The following is a 19322-nucleotide window of genomic DNA, read 5'->3' on the forward strand; positions in this document are numbered from 1 at the left end:
CTCTGCTCAATACTGTATATAGCAATTCCACTGTACATTCTGTAAATCATATCTTCATTTACTCTGCACTTATATGTATATAAAACACTATATTCTTGCACTTCTGGTTAGATGCTAACTGCATTTCATTAGCTCTGTACTTGTACTCTGCATAAATGACAATAAAGTTGAATCTAATCTAATCTAATATAATAAATAGTGGCAGGTCTATTCGGCTGCATTTACACTGCAAAACCTAATGCACAGATCTGTTTTGACAGGAATATTAATTCAATATAATATAAATTCACTCTGTACTCAGCTCTACCAGTAGTGTAGGATGTCATACCTAAACATCTGTACTTATGACATCCCTAAGCAGAAATTAATAGACAATTAAAACTTTTTTAATCATTTTAAATTTTTGAACATATTTTCAGAACATTTTGAGCTTCTTGGCTTATTTAAGTGGCTGATATTTTTCCCATCATTTTGCATCTCCACCCATGTGCCACAGGCATGTTATGTTTTTTTTTTTTTATCTGTTTCACTTTTCATTGTCAAAAGCCTCTACAGTTTCAGTATTTCCACTGCTGTTTGTTTTTGGATTATCCCCTGACTAAATCTTTCTTTTTTTTCTCTTTTCTCTCTTATTTAACTATTTCCGTTGACTTTGTTTATTAATTTGATTATGCTAGAAACAGCTGAAAGAGGCCATAACACCACTCCGAAAACCACGCCGCAGCCTTCTGGCTACGCTTACAAGCCTGTCTTTACGACGCGCTCCTACCAGGCCTGGGCGACAAGCTCCCCCGTCAATGTCCCCAGCCAGACCAAGTCTGGATTTGGCTCCCTCTCCAGCTCCTCATCCAACACCCCCTCAGCCTCCCCACTGAGATCGGTGTGGTCTGTGAACTCTGCTTCTCCTATCAAATCCATTATTGGAGGTTCACCAGCGTCTTCCATCAAATCTGCCAGTGACATTGCATCACCGATTCGATCCTACAGAACAATCTCCTCACCAATAAAAACTGTAGTTCAAGGTGCCCAGTATCCAGTCCAAGCCTCCCCCACCCTTCTGTCCTCTCCAGGCAAGAGTGCCCCTGATCCAGTTTCACTTAAAGGCCTCACAGGGCTCTCAGCCAGGACATCTCCTGTACCATCTGGTGGAACCTTGCTGGAAAGATCCTCCATTGCTATGACTCCTCCAGCCTCACCTAAGTCTTCACTAAACATGTACAGCTCAAGTTTGCCATATAAGTCTGTCGTAACCTCAAACCCTCCAGCAACCTGCTCCCCTATTAAAACTGCCCCAGGCTTCTCCTCTATCAGAACTAGCACTGATGCCTCTGCCAGAGGATTTCTGTCATCCCTCTCCTCACCATTGAAATCTGGCTCAGCCACTACAGCCGCTGCCCTGATCAATGGGACAGTTTCCCCAACCAAATATCGCTCCTCCTCCCCAACAACCCATCTTACCAGCACCCTGCAGGAAAGAATTCAAGCCACAACAAATGCAGCAACAACAAGTGTAAATGCTGCATTTGATGAAGTGGAAAAAACGTTTAATTCCTGCTCTGCTGGCTATGGCACACTAAAGTCAGTGTCCTCCACTCCCTCATCCTCTTACCAGTCTATCCGTTCCTCTGCATCCAGCTCACTGTATGCCTCCCTCAGATCCCCTCCAAATTCTACCACATCTGTAACTTCCAGCACTATTACAGTCCCTGTCTATTCCATCATAAATGTCTTACCAGAACACCAGTTTAAAAAGCTCCCTGAAGTCTCCATGTCAACAGCTGCTCTCCTGTCCCCCAGAAAGGCCATGCCCCAAGAGGTTAATGCCCAGACTCAGTCCTCTTTTTCCAGAACTCTGTCTCCTGTCAAAACTCCAGTGCACATGTCCCCAGGAACAATAAAAGCCGCTACCTCTTCATCCCCTCTGTCCAACAGCCAGGAGATACTAAAAGATGTGGCTGAAATGAAGGAGGACTTGATCAGAATGTCTGCACTTTTGCAAACTGATACAAATTCAAACTCCAAAGGTTATCATTCTGACTCTAAGGAACATAAAGTTGAAGATGAGGAGCCTTTCAAGATTGTCGAGAAGGTCAAACAGGATCTTGTCAAAGTCAGTGAAATTCTTAGCAAGGATGTTTTGAGAGAGAGTAAGGCAAATATTAAAAACAGCAAAACAGAAGATGTCCTAGAGGATGACATAGATGATAATCCACAAAATGAATGGAGAAGCCCACCTAGATATGAAACATTAGCTCCTCAAGTCAAAACAAAACCAGTATCTGAGAGAGATTTTAACCTTGCTAAAGTTGTTGATTACCTAACCAATGACATTGGCACAAGCTCTCTTTCTAAAATAGCAGAGGCTAAACAAAGAACTGAGGGATCAAGGAAAGAAGGAGAAGAGAAACAAAAACGTGTCCTGAAACCTGCAATGGCATTACAGGAGCACAAGCTCAAAATGCCTCCAACCAATATGCGCCCTTCACCCTCAGAAAAAGAACTATCAAAGCTTGCCGATGCATTGTTTGGGCCTGAAATAGTACTAGACTCTCCTGATGACGTCTCCCATGACCAAGACAAAAGTCCACTATCAGACAGTGGGTTTGAAACTCGCAGTGAGAGAACTCCCTCTGCCCCCCAAAGTGCAGAAGGAATGGGGCCCAAAGGCCTCTTTCAGGAGATTCCTCCTGTCATCACTGAAACACGGACTGAGGTTGTTCATGTCATAAGGAGCTATGAGCCTCCAGAGAATCCTAAGGAGCCAGCTTTGGAAGATGCTAGAATGACAAAGCCTCCACTTCGATGTGTAGACACTGAGCCTCGATCACCTGGTGGGTCCATCAAAGAAAGAGTTAAAGCTTACCAAGCCAGAGTCAATGCCGAGGATGATGTGATGAGCAAAGGTATGCGGGTCAAAGAGGAAACTCACATAACAACAACTACAAGAATGGTATACCACAAACCCCCCATTAAAGAAGTTGCAACTGAGAGGATGGAGGAGACCATGTCTGTACGAGACATAATGAAGGCCTTCCAATCTGGCAAGGATCCATCTAGAGAGTTAACAGGCCTGTTTGAGCACAAAAGCAGCAGTGAAGGGGCAGATTCATCTGTTAGGTCTCTAGACCCAATGCCCAAAGTTGAGCGCATCATTGAGGTTCACATTGAGAAAGGCAGCAAAGCTGAACCAACTGAAGTAATTATCAGAGAAACAAAAAATCACCCTGAGAAGGAAATGTACATATATCAGGGGAAAAGTGGCATGAAAGAACTGCAAAAAAGAATGGGCAGTGAGCAACATGATAACATAGAACCTGAAGAATCTCTTCCTTGTTATCTGGACTCCAGAATACACATGCCTGTCTCTGTAGAGGATGATAAAACCTTGAAAATGCATAGTCAGCAGTCAGTGGAGTACCATGATGATGAATCATCTGAAACGAGGGGAGAATCATACAGATTTGCAGAGAAAATGCTCCTGTCAGATAAGTTTGACTCTTCCCATTCAGACTCAGATGAATCTGTGATTGACAGGTCTCGGTACTTTGGTGAGGGAACACAAGGTGGCTCAATTAGAGAATTCATGCTAAAGACTGATAGGTCAGGTAGATCATCAGAAGATGACAATTATGACAAACTCACTTTGCTGCAGTATGCTTCTGATCCTGATAGTCCAAAAAAGTCTATTTGGATGAGAGTTTCTGAGGACGGGCAGAGTAAAAGCAGAGAAAATAACAAATATGAGGACAGAGTAGACAGAACTGTCAAAGAGGCTGAGGAAAAGCTTAGTGAAGTTTCACAATTCTTTCGTGATAAAACTGAAAAACTGAATGACGAGCTTCAGTCCCCTGAAAAGAAGCATCACAGACGAGATGCAAGGGAGACTCGTTCTGGGCCCAGCTCAACACGTAGTAGCCCAGAGAGGTCAGTGCACAGGACTGGAGAGGACTGGAGTAGAGACCGGTTTAGGGATAAATATGATTCTCATGACAGAAAATGTGCCAGTCTACCAAGCAGTCCTGAAAGACTAGTCTTGCTTCGATATAATGATGACCTGAAAAAGGGAGACAGCTCATCTGCAAGCAGTGCAAGTGAATCGTCTAAATATTTCCAGCCTTCAACATCTAAGGTTAGCTCGGTAAGAATGAAATTTGAATCAGAAGCCCAGAAACAAGATAAAGGTCTACAATTGGGGCAAACTTCAGGATCCCCAGTGAGGAAGCTGCAGGAAAGTAAGATACCCATTTATCAAGTTTTTGCAGGGGGGAATCTCCCAAAGTCAACGGAGTTTTCAGAAAGTGAGAGAAGCCCCAAAAAAGATAGTGAGGGTGGGCACAGTTACAATGTTCGAAAGGCTCAAGCGTATGCCCAAAATCAGCACAGCGAAAGACAGAGAAATAGGTCAGATAACTCTTCACCAAAACATCACCAAAATGTTTACAGTAAGGAGCAAATTGCCAATGAAGACAGGAAAATATACAAAACTTGGGAAAACCATGGAAATGGGCAACTGAAAGGCCAAAAGACAAAGCTCTCTCATACTCTAGTGCATGATAAGCAAAAGGACGACTCACAGAATGAGCAGCACTCATTGAGAGATGGAAACACCACGAAAGAAGAAACAACTAAAAAGATAATTTACACAGAGCTTGTAATTCGAGAAGACCCTAGTAATGCTGAAAAATGCAATGGTGCTCTAAAAAAAAACTCGGAATCACAAATTCCTGTTAGGGTTTCATCTAGTTTTTTAGACCACCATCAAAGTAGTACTTTAAAGTTAGATTCCTCCATTAAATCTGAAAGAACAGGGTCTCACATAGCCAGAAATACGCAGCACCCTAATTCTGGTGCTAGCAAATCACCTAGCGATGTGTCATCTGTAGTGAACTCAGATTCTAGCAGGCAGATTGTTAATATAGTCTGTAATGGTGTGGATGATAACCAAGTTGAGTATATTGAAAAAGTGACCCCGGGTGTCACTGCAGACATTAAACCTCTTCCTGTGTATGTCAGCATTCAAGTAGGTAAACAGTATGAGAAGGAAACTGCTACTGGCCAGTTAAGCACTTACAAAAAAGTTGTAAGCCATGAGAGCAGGACAGTACATGAAACACGAGGAGCGTTTTATTCTGTCAAACAGAAACAGCCGCCATCTCCACAGGGAAGCCCTGAAGATGACACGTTAGAGCAGGTTACATTTATGGATAGTTCAGGGAAGAGTCCGGTAACTCCTGAGACGCCTACCTCTGAGGAGGTCAGCTACGACCTGAACTCCAGAGCTCCTGAGCCTGTCATCGGTTCCATGGCTGGCATGCCTAGCCCAATCCCAGAGGAGTCAGAGGAAGAGGAGCAGCCGAAGACCTTCATTTTCAGAGAAGTGTCAGCAGAGAAAGCCAAGTCTGCCACTCAATCATCAGAGCCTTCTAAAAGAAAACAAGACTCGAGTGGAAAAAGGTCAAAAGACAAACGCATAGCTTACATTGAGTTCCCACCACCACCACCTTTAGAAACTGAACATGCTGATCCTGAAAAGAGGGGGTCATGTCCTTCCTCAGAAGCAGAAACAGAGATGATGGAGGTGAACCTTCAAGAGGAACATGACAGACATCTCCTTGCAGAGCCAGTAATCAGAGTCCAGCCTCCTTCCCCTCTTCCACCTGGAGCTGACAACAGTGACTCTAGTGATGATGAATCTGTTTTTCAGCCTGCCCCCCTTAAGAAGTACACCTTCAAAATGTCTGAGGAGTGTGAGAAATGTGTTAAGCCTAAGAAACCAGAGAGAAACAGCTCACAGCAAAAGGAGTCAGGTATCAATGTCATTGTCAAAGGAGAAGAGGTAGAATGTGAACAGAATGGAAATGATCAATCTATCACTGATTGCTCAATAGCAACAACTGCTGAATTTTCCCATGATACAGATGCCACTGAGATAGATTCTCTTGATGGGTATGACCTACAAGATGAGGACGATGGACTGAGTGACCCTAAAACATCCAGCCTGTCGAATGAGGGAAAAGCAGGAAATCGGTCTTTCAACCAGAGCAAACTTGAAGTGATTGAAGAGGAGAGCTCACCAAATGAGGAAACTGGGGAAAAGGCAAAAACAAAAAGGCCATCTGGGAAAAAATCTGACAATGGGAAAGAGGATAAAATCTATTCTCTGGAGGGAAGACACCCAGATAGACAAGGTTTTGCAGACAATTATTTTAATTACCAACTAGAGGAGGGCATAAACACTACCTTTAAAACTGTGGCTACTAAAGGCTTGGATTTTGATCCATGGTCTGGTAAAGTGGGAGAGGAGGGAGCTTTTGATGCTAAGAACAAAGATGAAGATCCGAAGCCCTGTGCTTTGTCAGTGGAAGACAAATCACAAGCAACCACTCCGGATACCACTCCAGCAAGAACCCCAACAGATGAGAGCACCCCAACTAGTGAGCCCAACCCTTTCCCCTTCCACGAGGGCAAGATGTTTGAGATGACCCGCAGTGGTGCTATTGACATGAGCAAGAGGGACTTTGTTGAAGAGAGACTCCAGTTTTTCCAGATTGGTGAGCATACATCAGATGGGCAGTCAGGGGACAAGGGGAAAGGGGGCAGGAATGCGGGGGTAGTTGCCTCTCACTCAAAGGCAGGGGAAAGAGCTGTAGAGGGAAAGGTAGAGGCAACCACAGATTTAACACCATCCAGAGGCAGCACAGTGCAAGGCAGTGCTGACTGCCTGGACGCACCTCCATTCGCTGACACCACTTCATGCACTGTCACAGCCTCCAAGGTCGACCCCAAATTACGCACCCCCATTAAGATGGGCATCGCAGCTTCCATTACTATAAAGAAAGACCCTGGCTCAGCTGAACTGACTGATGTTAAAACTGAGTCCTCAGACAGTCAGATGCCGGAATACATTAGCTTGGAATCTCAATTAGCTGAAAGTCACTTTGATAGCAGGCCCACTAACTCTTCCCTGACTGGCAGAAAAGATTACCCATCAGAAAACTACAATAACAACAATAACTTAGAGTCCTCCAATGTGCAGGCCAACTACATCCAGTGTGGTAGCGTAGTGTTCAATTTGCAGTCATCTTCTGAACCCACCTTACAGAAAGCTAGTAGAATAGAAGCTCAGTTCTGTAGGGAGTCTTTGGAGAAAGCAGAGAAAGCCAGTACCGAGAGTCCTCAGACTAAAGGAGTCTCAGAAAACAGGCAGCCCAAATCTAGGCTCCCAGTCAAGGCAGCAGGGTTCAGTTTTAACACACTCAGTTCAGGGAAGCAGAAGCCTAAACAGGTTGTGAGGCCAGAGGCAAGGAAAGTGGATCCTGCATCCATAATGCCTGAGCCCAAGTCTAGAATACCTGTCAAGGACATCAAAAGAAATGGTGCAGCTAACTCAGCTGTCACAGCTCAGGTAGTTCCAAGGTCAAGTAAGCTCCCAGAGTCAGAGAGATCAGTCAGACCAGTGGTTCCCTCTAGGCTGCCTTTCAAAGACAGGTCATGTGGTGCTTCCGAGGCAGATAGAGGCAACTTTAGCGAGGTATGTAGGCAGTCAATTGAGTTCTTGAAGAATGCTAGCGGAGAAGCAATAAAGGTGGCCGAACGACTTTCAGACGAGGAGAAACAGACACAGGGAGAGCAGTCGCAATCGGAGGAGGACAGCAGCACATCACGAAGCACCTCACTATCGGACCCCTCTCAGTCCCAGCCCTCCCTCTCCGCTGGCTCCTCCCGAGGGGTCACACCCTCCAGGAAAAAGGTCACAAGGGCGGCGGGCAGTGAGAGGTGGAGGAGTAAGCGGACTGGAGGGAAGGAGGGCAGTAAGAACGAAGGGGCTCGCAGGTCGCCCCCCGTCGCGGAGATCAAGCCTAGTTTGTAAAACTTTATTGAAAACTTTACTTGATCCTTAGTTGCATGAACCGTTGTGACTGATTGGATTGCCTGTGGCGTGAACAATAGCTGTCATTCTTGTCATTCTCTCATCACTGTGCTGTGTTACTGTACCGTACTGTATCTGTCCCTGTCAGATCTCCCCTTCTCTCTCCCCTACCTTCCACAGATAATTTATCCTAATAATGAGGGGTGGGGCACTGAGCAGTCTATCTGTGCTGGGTTGATTAAAGGATCGTTGTTGAGGAATATATATCTGCTTCAGTGTTTGTGAACTTTGTTAGAAAAACTGTACAGTACTATGTTGTCTGCATGCCTCATCTCAACAAAGTCTATTTTTTGTTGATGTTTTGTTTTCATTTTTTATACCGTTGTATAAACTCATAGTTATTGCCTGCATAGATTCTGTTGAAAATTTATTTCACGTACACAATCAGAGCACCAACTGTGTAGCTGAAACATTGTAGATCACTGTCTGTCTGTTCTTCCTTTTCTAGCCAAACACAGTACTATTCGATAAACATCCCTAAGTTTTTATTTTCCTGTTAATAGCTTCATTTTGTTCATTTTTCCTTGTTTTGGCCAGAAAAGAAAGTCATCTGGATTCTTCATTTGAAATGAATGAGTAGCATGTTTGTAATATTTTTGTTCTGTATGTCATGACAGGTCCACAGAGTCCCTGTGAGAGAACAGACCTTCGCATGGCCATTGTTGCTGATCACCTGGGACTGAGCTGGACAGGTAAAGACTCACTTTGTCCCATATGACTGACAAATTTAGAGGTTACATTTTAATTACCAGGCACTAATTGTTTACTACTGACCTTCTGAAACCTAAAATATTTAAATAGGAAGCAAATTATAATAATCAATGGCAAACAATCCTCAAAACAGCATGCCACAGGTGCCCTCTTGTGCCTGTGCTTGGTATTGCAGCTCAGAACTGGATTTATTTTTTAAATAAAGAAATTTTTAAATTCAGTTAAATTCATAATTCTTCACATGTGACAACACACTATGAAAGACTCACAGTATTTTCCCAAATATCTGATTCTGATTAGATTTTTAAATGTTTACTTAACTCAGAAACATGAATTCTTAAACTCAGAACGCAGCAAATGATGGAAGGTTTAAAAATGTAGCAGATTTTATTATTTTAATTGTCTTTACATCTGTCTTCCTTTACTAGCTGACTGCGCAGAGATAATGCTAGTTATAACATGATGTGTTTTTCTGTTTTATAGAGCTGGCTCGAGAGATGAATTTTTCTGTGGATGAGATAAACCACATCCGCACAGAGAACCCAAACTCTCTCACAGCCCAGAGCTTTATGCTCCTTAAGAAGTGGGTCAGTCGGGATGGGAAAAACGCCACAAGTGAGAGTCATTTTCTATCCATCTGTCTTTTTTCTTATCAGTTTCTTTCTTTTTATGTCTTGCATATACTCTGAATGTCTACCTAAAGCAAATAAATATGAGTTACTTTTATTTATTTTCTCAGCGGATGCACTGACGGCTGTCCTGACTAAAGTGAACCGGATGGATATTGTGACTCTGCTGGAAGGGCCCATATTTGACTATGGTAACATTTCAGGCACCAGAAGTTTTGCAGATGATAGCGCTGTGTGCCAGGAAAAGGCGGATGGTAAAGTTTAGCCCCATCTACCTGACCCGCCACCCCACCCCACCCCTCTCCAACTCATCTTTTTTTATTGTCACCTTTGTTTTTTCCTCTACAACCTCCCTGTGCAGTTTGCCAAAGTGTTAATCACAGATGGGCCACAAATAATGACTATTTTTGAACTTTTTGAATTTAGAAGCCACATTTATAAAAGATTAGGTCACAGGCCCTGATCACACACACAGTCTACTTAATCACTCACTATTCTCTTATTTTAAATACTTTCTGTATTCAAAGACTCTTCATTTCTGTTACCCTTTACCCTTCCTCGCAACACCATATGCATGGACCTGGTTTGAACATGCATGTATATGGTCATGTGAAGTGAAGCAATCACAGCATGATGCTTTGCCTCAAAAAGTGTAGGAGGGGCCACTTGAAAAAATATTTTCCTGTTACACACTTTTCTTTTGATTTTAATGAAGGCCCTGCAGTATATTGCCAATGGAACTTGAAACACTGTTCTCTGCCATGAAATAAATTATGTTATTGAAAGGTCAGGAGAGAGTATTTTCTAAGAAAAATGTATGTTATTATCAGCTGTATCCTGATGAAGCTCTTTTGAGATTAGTTGGTAGGAGTGTTACAGGCCAGCTGTTTCTTTACATAGTGGACCAGAGCGCATGGCCGCAGCTAAAAGACTCAGCTGTCCTCTGACTCTCAAGCTGTCGATCTGCTTCCTCCTCCATCTATTCTTCTCTCCTCTCCTCCCCTGCACTGGAGCAGGGGATAAAAAGAGAGAGGGGGAAAAAGAAGAGAAAGAAGGAGATCATCCTTCTCTCCGTAGTCTCCTCCTCCTGACAGTCTCCTGTGCCTCCCTCTGTCAGATGCAAAATGAATTGTCCTCTCCTCCCCACCAGTACAATCCCTCATTTCCCCTCCCTGACCCTAGAACCTCATTCTTCTCATTAATACAGCCATTGTCTTGTCTTTCTAACTTGCATGTACTTTTGTGTGTGTGTGTGTGTGTTTCCCCAATACTCCACCACAACACCTCATACAACTGCATCCTGATGTGGCCCAAGACTCGCTATCCAGTTCTCTATTGTCATCTGCTCCTCTTAAGTCTTCCTTCTCTCTCTCCTCTCTCTCTCCTTCTCCTGTCATCTCCTATTTCTGCACGTAGAATTTGTCTCTCTCCCTCACCCTGCCCTTCTTCTCCTCCTTCTTTCTCTCCCTGTGTATCACGTTGCCTGAGTCCTGCCTCCTTCTCCCCACCAGCCACACCTTTGCCCCCTTGTGCATGCTGTCATTACCCCTGCATGCCCCCAGGACCACCCCTCACCACTCCATCCCTCTGTCTCAACTCCTCTACTATTGAGCTCTTCATCTGAACAGACATCATTATCCTCATTTTTATTTAGCCAGATTTTGAGTCTCCCCATACAAGTAGCAGCACACATCTCGACTATGACTGTAAAATTAAGAGATGAAAAAATTAAGAGTTTTAAAAAAAGGTTTTGAAAGACGTCTTTTATGCTCACCAAGGGCGCATTACTTGATCAAAAATACAGTAAAGCCGTAATATTGTTAAATATTCTAATTTAAAATAACTGTTTTCTATTTTAATATATTTTAAAATGTAATTTATTCCTGCGATGGCCAAGCTGACCAGCCATTGCTCCAGTCTCCAGTGTTACATGATCCTTCAGAAATCATTCTAATGTGCTGATTTGGTGCTTAAGAAGCATTTTTGTGGTAACCATTGTTCATTGATGAATAGTCACTTTTGATCAATTTAATGCATCCTTGCTGAACAAAAAGCATTAATTTCTTCTAGAAATCGTACTGACCCCAAACTTTTCATATGTAATGTACATGCTATCACAGTCTCTCTGTTTTTGGAGATCTGACTCTGTTCCATTGTCATTGTGTATTAACTGTGTGTTTGCTGGTCTATATGTCTGCTGAATCTCTGGGAAATACTGTCAGATACTGTGCTTTTGCTCATCAGGGTTGGATTGGGTGGTGATTGTCTATGTTTAAAAAAATTGTTTACCCAGAAATTAAATTGGCATTTACTCACCCTCATGTTGTTTCAAATAAATAAATAATACACTAACGAAATACAGGTTTGAAACAACATGAGGGTGAGTAAACTTTCATGACAGAACTTTAATTTTGGGGTAAACTGTTCCTTTAAGCATGCATATGTGTGTGCTTGTTTGTGTGATTGTAATTGTGTCCTGTCATGTCCATCCATTTGTGTGTGTATCATCTCACCCAGGTTTCCACAACATCCTGGCTCAACTGCAGTCAACTACCAACCCCACCCCCACCCCACCCCCTATCTGCCCCTCTATGTCTGATGACATCGAACCCATCTTTGATCTGCCCTTTGACCCTCCCCCATATTGCCCCTCCTGGGGACTAGAGCAGTGCAATGAGGACGAGTCTGTCAGAATCACCCCAGCCAGACCCTACGACCTGCCCCTGTCCAAACCTGCAAACCAGCATCACACACTCTCTGAAACAACTGCCGAAATACACACACATATACTCTCCCCTGATTCTCAGCTCCCTCCCGACATCCCCAAACTCACAACACAACTCTCAGCTGTCACATGTGACCCTGACTCACACCTTACCCCTGAGCTTTCTCCCCTAGACCATGATGCACCTCCTCTAAACCCCTCGGTTTGCTCTGTACCACTCCAGTCTGTCCCAAAAACAGACCCACCCACAATCAGGATCGAACAGGACCACCTTATACTGGGGAACCAGGGGTCTCAACAAAAGGATCAGAGAGAAGAAAATGGGGAGAAAATGTCTTTTCACTCCCAACAAAAAACGTCTCCTTCGGTGGAACAGACAGAACTAACACACAAGGAAAAAGAAGAGCGTCCCTCATCATCATTACTACCATCACCATTAAAAGAACCAAACGTTAACATGAGGGGACAGGAGAGAGTGAATCTGAAAGAGGTCAAAGATCATGATGAGTCCCCTTTGCGACCCTGGGCAGAGGTCCTGAGGGAGTCTGGCTCAGGAGGAGAGGAGGAGGAGGAGGAAGTCGAGAAAAGACAGGAGCGACTGGAGGTGTCAGGAGGCCACGTCGGAGAAAGGGAGAGGGAAGTGAATGAGGAGATGACTAAGGAGAAAGTGAGAGAGGTAGTGAGAGGTGTTGAACAAATTGAGTCTGAGTTGTGCTCGCTCTCCGCAGGCTGGCTCACTGAGACATCGAACACAGAGCCGCCCGCTTCAGGGCGGAGTCACAGGTCAGACTACATGGACCGACAGGACATCAGGTACTGTACATAGCTACGATTATTCTCCTGACATTACCCACATTTAATCATATCATAAGAAATTCAATTTGAAATTTGTTTTAAGTACTAGAAGACATACTGTAAATTTCAAAGCATGTCCCCCATTACCAAAAAAACCATCTATAGAAAATAAGCTGCTAAAACTGCTGAAATCTTTGGGTTTCTAAAGTCTTATAAAACTTATAAAACATTAAATATGTAAACAGAAGTATTGTTGCATTTCAGCCATGCATTTGAATTTGATATTGTTACAGCGGATGTTTCAAACTTCTTTTGCATCACAGTTGTAAATGCATGTAAATTAACAACCTTTTGAAATGCGCTACCATTAAATTTCCCAACCCCCCCCGCCCGCCTCTCCCACTTCGCTTTCTGTCTACTCTACACTATCTTATCTTAATAAAGGCAAAATGCCAAAAATAAAAATGTAAAAAAAAATTGCAACATTATACAGGTTTGCCAGAATGCATGGTTTTGTTTGTAATACATTCTTACCCTAGTATCATTTCAGTGTACTTGTTCCTAACTAGCTAAATGGTTACATTTCAACCCCTTGCAGTCAGGAGAACTCCAGTGACTCCATGACATCTTCATCCAGAGCGGATTCAGGAAAACCTCGACAAAATGGTGAGCACTCCGATACTATGCCCCGCAGTTCAGCATCTCAGGAATCAGCCAATGGTGTGAAGGCAGGGGCAGGCAAGCAAGAAGGAGCTCTGATTGCTGAGCACAAAGTCCAGGTGAGATAATCGCTAGAATACCAGCATATAATAACTGATTAGATAATGCTGCTACTTACAGTTTAAAAACCTCTCTTCTGCTCTCCTTGCCTCAGCTCATATCATGACACTCTTAGCTTTTTTCAGTGAAATCATTCACATCCTAATACAGTTTACTTACTCCAGAGGAAGAAAACGCTGATGACCATTTACACTAATTAAATGAGAGACCTGAAATCACACACACACATTTTAAGATGTATTTTATATGCATCCATTAGCAGCGCTTATCATCAGAGACCGGCCTGGACGAAGAGCGTACCGTCACCACCAAAGTGTTTCGTAGACGTCTCATTCTCAAGGTATCTGGCTGCTAAACTGGAGGGCGGTCAGGTTAAGATCCGATTTTGTTCCGAGTCTGATTTTGGTGTAGCTGGTGGACTGAATCTGATTCATCCCATCAGAAACAAAGTGTGATCTGATTACATGTTTTTACGTCACTTGGTTCTTGCTGTGTACTGTTTCCTTCTTCCCTGTGCTTACAGGTGCTTTGTTTGGGGTTATTATGCATTGCATGTGTGATAGATACATGTGCACATAGAGGAGTGTGTTTCTACTAATGCTTTGTGTGATTTCTAAAGGTGGTGATGATGGGCATGAAGGCATGTTGGCTCATATTTAAAGTTCCAGCTTTGCTTGCAGGTTCACATGACTGCTCTGGGTGTATGGAAATGCGCTTGTAGGTGTGGTGTGCTGCTTTTGAAGGTGTCCTGGATCTGTTGTGTTTGCATATTGAACTAAGTGCTGTCTTGCTTTAGGGAGAGGAGGCACGCAACATTCCTAGCGAGTCAGTTTCAGAGGAACAGTTTATTGATGAAGATGGAAACATCATCACCAGAAAAGTAACTCCATTGTTCCCTTTATGTTTTCTTTTTCTCTTACTCTTTTATCTATTTCTGATTTTCCAACATATTTTACTTCCTTAGGTTGCTTGTAGTTTTGTAGCGTTGCCTTTTCAGAGCTGATTTAGAGACAAAGATTGAATACAACACATTTTCTTGCAGCTCACCCCTCCAATACCTTAACTGATTCTTCCCAGTCTTTCCTCACATTGCTTTGATTTCCCATAACAAGCATTCATGTTGACCTCTGACATTCGATACCCATCTACAGGTCATTCGAAAGGTGCTTTGCCGAGTGGACACTCCCACTCCTGAAAACCAGGGCTTGGGGAGTGGCATGAGGTCACAGGGAGACCCTGCCACCCTGGGGAAGAGCCACGTCCCCCTGGTCCCTGATATCCAAATCCATCTCGCTACACATGCTGAGGTTTGCACAGTCTGTGTGGAGTTTTTCTCTTTTGTTAAACTTATACTTGATTATATATGGGAAAATGAATCCAATGTTTGGCCAATAAAATGCTCACTACAATGAGAATGTCCCTCTCCCATGATTGTTTAATATTGAAATGAAATATTTAAAATACTGCTCAAATGTTTGGGGTAGATAAAATTTACAATTGAAAATGTTTTTGAAAGACGTCTCTTATGATAACTGAGCCTGCATTTATTTGATCAAAAATACAGTAATATTAAATGTTATAATTTTGAACTGTTTTGTATTTTAATATATTTTAAAATCTAATTTATTTCTGAAGCTGAATTTCTCGTCTTCAGTGTCACACGATCCTTCAGAAATCATTCTAATATGCTGATTTGGTGCTTAAGGAATTTTTTTTATTATCAATGTTGAAAACAGTTGTGCTGCTTAATATGGTTGTGGAAACTGTTCTACATTGGTTTTAGGATGTTTTGATAAATACAAAAAATACAAAATTTATTTGAAAAAGATATATTTGTAACATTATATTTCCCACTTTTTGACCAATTTCATGCATTCTTGCTAAATAAAAGTATTTATTTCTTTAAAAAATATACTACCCCCACCAAACTTTTGAACTGTAGTATATGTTATCATAAAACAATGTTGTAGACAGTAGTACAGTTTTGGATACTATAAATCCTCATTATATCCGCACAGACTGGAGACCAGAACTACCTAATGTCGTTATTGTTTTGTTGTTGTGAATTTGTGGGTTTATTAAATTTTTTAAATTATTTATAAATTAAAAAATGTTTAGTAACACATTATGTATGTGCATAATTCTTCAGCTGTCTTTCTTCTAACCTCCAACTTCTTTTTCTTTTTCTCCCCTTTTATCCTTTTTTGTCTTCCTTCCAGCTTTACACACTATGCCTCCCCTACAGCAATAAATAACATGAACTCAACTGAACTACTTGAACTGTTTAATATTAACTTCCTGTCAATGGTTACTGATAGGCTGTTATATAATGATATGTCTGGCTATTTTCAGGGTGATGTGTTGATTCTAAATTATATTTCATTCCTTAAAGATTTGTAAAAAAGAAAAAAAAGTAAGTATCTTTGATACAGATTGTTCTTATCTTTATGTGTAAACAGGGAGAAGTTTCCAAGGTGAGGAAGAAGGAAGAAAAGCGTTCAGAAAGAAAACATTATTCATAAATGTGGCTTCATGACTATAGACAGGTACAGCACTTCAAATAGCTCTCTGTTTATTATTGTTATTATCTGTGCATTATTCAAAGGTCTGGGGCCAGTATAATGTTACTGAAGATTTTATTTTATTATTTCAAATAAATGCTATTCTTTTTAACTTTCTGTTTCATCAAAGAATGCTGAAAAAAGGATTCAGCATATTAGATTGATTTGACACTGAAGGACTGGAGTAATGACTGCTGAAAATTCAGCTTTGCCGTCACAGGAATAAATTACATTTTAAAATGCATTCAAATAGAAAACGGTTATTTTTAATTGTAACAGAATTTCATAATATTACCGATTTGAATTAAGTTTTAATCAAATACTGCAGCTTTGGTGATATAAGAGACCCATATTTTAACATTACCATTAAACAATTTCACAATACATTTTTAATAGTTTTAAAAAATTACTTTCTTATATGGTCTAATATGGTTTTGTGTCTCTCAAGGATTGGAGGTATATTTTGGATCTGTTTCCTGAGCGGCGGGGCCACAAGAGCTGAAGAGACATTTGGCCTGAAAAACATCTACAGCTTCCACTCTGAAACACATGGTCTTCAAAGAGACAGAACTTTGACCTATCCGCTTGCGCATGAGCATGCATCACACTGCTCTACACACTTCCTGTTCCAAGGGGGTCTTGATGAATTCTACTTCCTGAGATGGGTCCCGGTGAATTCTTCTTCCTCTCTGTGTTAGGTCCTATGTAATTCTACTTACTCTTTCTGGGGGACCTACGAGATTACACTTTATTCTTCTTGATGGTTAATACCTGCGCTGACCTGGACCATCAGGAATTCAGAAACTGTTTTGTGTGCCATGAATATCAGATGAATAAATGCGAGGGGTATATTCAAAAGACCCCTTAAACTCCAAACAGTATACTCACACACATTTCCCTGTGACCAAAGATGGCACAAAAGCTCTTTTTCGTGTTTTAGGGGAAAAAAAGCAAACAATAGATGCTGTTGAACCACACCTTACATTCGCCTTACACGTTACCGTGGACCCATGACGTCAGGAGGAGGATCCCTGTGTTTTACTTTTTTTATTTATAAAACTAAAATAAATTATGTGGTGGACTTTTCTGTACATAAATCACAACATGTAAAAAAATAAAATAAAATTTAGTAGCTAGGTTTGGCGAGAGCACCGCAAACATACACTTTACAAGTGCTTTCGACATTTTAAAGACAGTGAAACTTCACATGCTCTTGTATAATTAATTACTATAGCAGGTATGTTTGTATATGAGAAAAGTTGGTTTGGTTTTCAGGGGACATTTCCTTAAAATCCTCTGCGAATTTCAACAATTCCCAAAATGGGAATTTATCGAATTCTGTGAAGAAGTCATACAGAGGACTAATATTTTGATGCATGCAGTTCACCTTATTTTAAGAACCTTTTTTTCTAAGTTTGCAAAACACTGTATTCAAAGAGACAAATAAGAAAAGACTTTTTCTTGTGTACACACAACTCTACCATGTCTCAACTTTTATATTCCAAAATGTCACCCTACAAGCATCCATCGTGTAGAAAGGGTTAAGTGTGACAAGCTCTAACCAGACTGCTTCCTTAGGAGTTCAGTGTAGTGTCTGTTATCTTTCATATGGAAGAGAGCGTCTGCTGATGTTAGCCTGAGGTGTTCAGAATGTAAATGCTAGTAAAGCAGCATCTCTGTTCAACTATCACTGTATCATGTGTATTGGTTGTACAATGTAGAGGTCTCTCTTTGTCTTAAGGCTGTTTATATTCATTATAGGAATGTCATTTTCCTTTCTTTTTGATCGCTGAGGTTTTAAAATAAAATTTTGGCATTTTGTTTCAGGTTAAGTGAACATTTAACATTTTCCATCTGGAGTCCCACTTACTCGTATGGGATGTCTTTAAACCTTTATTACTTGTAGATTTAATATCTTATGTATTACAAATGACACACACTGGATGGTCATTATAATTTTAAGTATTACAAGAAATCGTTTCCAGTTTCGGAATTGTGTGATATATTTTAGACCAGCGAGTCAATGTGTTGCAGTGTTCTGCATCGGTTTTGATAATATAGAATTTTTCTTTAGCGATTACTTTCTGTTTGTTTGTTTGTTTCGTTTTCCTCCAATAGAGTCTTTTTAGCTTGTGGTGTGTATGGTGTGAAAAATCCTTTAGTGTGCTGAATTTTGCTATGGCAATGAGATCTGAAAGACCTAGGAAACTAGGTCGTGATGGGATGTGGTTCTGCTTCCCTGTTACATGTCAATCAAACTGTGGGAGAGGCCTGACACGGTCCAGTCGGTTGATTTTGTTTAATATAATATGTTTTCACCTGAGCAACATTTTTGATGTACAATTCTTACAATGAGTGAAGCCATTTAAATGTAACTATAATAGCACTTTGGTTATTGGAGGTCTTCTCTTTTAGAAACTAGCAGCTATGATGCCACCATAATGTTTCAAATGTCTTACAAAAATCTGATTTAAAAATAAAATAAATGCATCGATTTTGCAAACCTATTCTATTTTTTTATTCACAGTTATTTCACTGTTTTTATAATATTCATGTTCTTTTCAGTTTGTGCATTACATCAATTCAGTGTATTATAAATGTTATGTGTATCTATATACATAATGAGGTGTCATGAATTATAATAATTTTTTATCAAATGTGAATATAGGTGCCGAGATATTTTAAACTATTTATGTAACACTGTAACAACTCCATTTATAGCTGGATTCCTATCTATAGTTTTAGCATTGAGAAAATGCCCTAATGATTTAATTTTCTCTTTTAACGGACTACATATATGCTTCCTTTGTAGAATGAAGTAAGTTGCTCACTGTTCTGGGAAATTTGTGAAAAAAGGTTTTGTATTTATCTTGTACCGCCTCAAATAGATGCTAACTTTTCTATAAACATTGCTTATTATATCATTACTGAAAGAAGAACAATGAAAACCTGCTGAGCAAACCAGCCATGATTTATCATCCGTGACATTTTGACAACATATCAGTTTAAACTTTAAACTAAACATGCTTTGTCTCTGTATAAAACATGTTACAAGTGATAATGGTCACACTTTTTTACTGTATAGAAATATGATCTCTGTCCCTAAGAGTTACCTTGCACACTGAGTTTATTGAAGACAGTCATATTAAGTCAAAGTCAAATAAGTTTATTGGTTTATTGTTTCTTCTCTC

At 41.0% G+C, this 19322-nt stretch overlaps 1 protein-coding gene across 1 annotated transcript in view; it reads left to right on the forward strand.

The window, feature by feature from the left end:
- LOC306850598 (ankyrin-3-like) overlaps nucleotides 1–18637 on the forward strand; it is a gene marked incomplete at its 5' end in the record, with an annotated part of 85934 nt that extends 67297 nt beyond the window's left edge. The window contains 11 exons of the mRNA XM_079386306.1: nucleotides 678–7862; nucleotides 8548–8622; nucleotides 9125–9256; nucleotides 9381–9524; nucleotides 11788–12808; nucleotides 13389–13569; nucleotides 13830–13910; nucleotides 14367–14450; nucleotides 14722–14877; nucleotides 16030–16116; nucleotides 16580–18637. Coding sequence (XP_079242432.1) covers nucleotides 678–7862; nucleotides 8548–8622; nucleotides 9125–9256; nucleotides 9381–9524; nucleotides 11788–12808; nucleotides 13389–13569; nucleotides 13830–13910; nucleotides 14367–14450; nucleotides 14722–14877; nucleotides 16030–16092 — 9122 coding nt within the window. The 3' untranslated portion in view covers nucleotides 16093–16116; nucleotides 16580–18637. The remainder of the gene's footprint in view (nucleotides 1–677; nucleotides 7863–8547; nucleotides 8623–9124; nucleotides 9257–9380; nucleotides 9525–11787; nucleotides 12809–13388; nucleotides 13570–13829; nucleotides 13911–14366; nucleotides 14451–14721; nucleotides 14878–16029; nucleotides 16117–16579) is intronic.
- Nucleotides 18638–19322: the final 685 nt, after the last annotated feature.

Source organism: Barbus barbus, assembly GCF_936440315.1.
Source record: "Barbus barbus genome assembly, chromosome: 30".
NCBI classification, from domain to species: domain Eukaryota; kingdom Metazoa; phylum Chordata; class Actinopteri; order Cypriniformes; family Cyprinidae; genus Barbus; species Barbus barbus.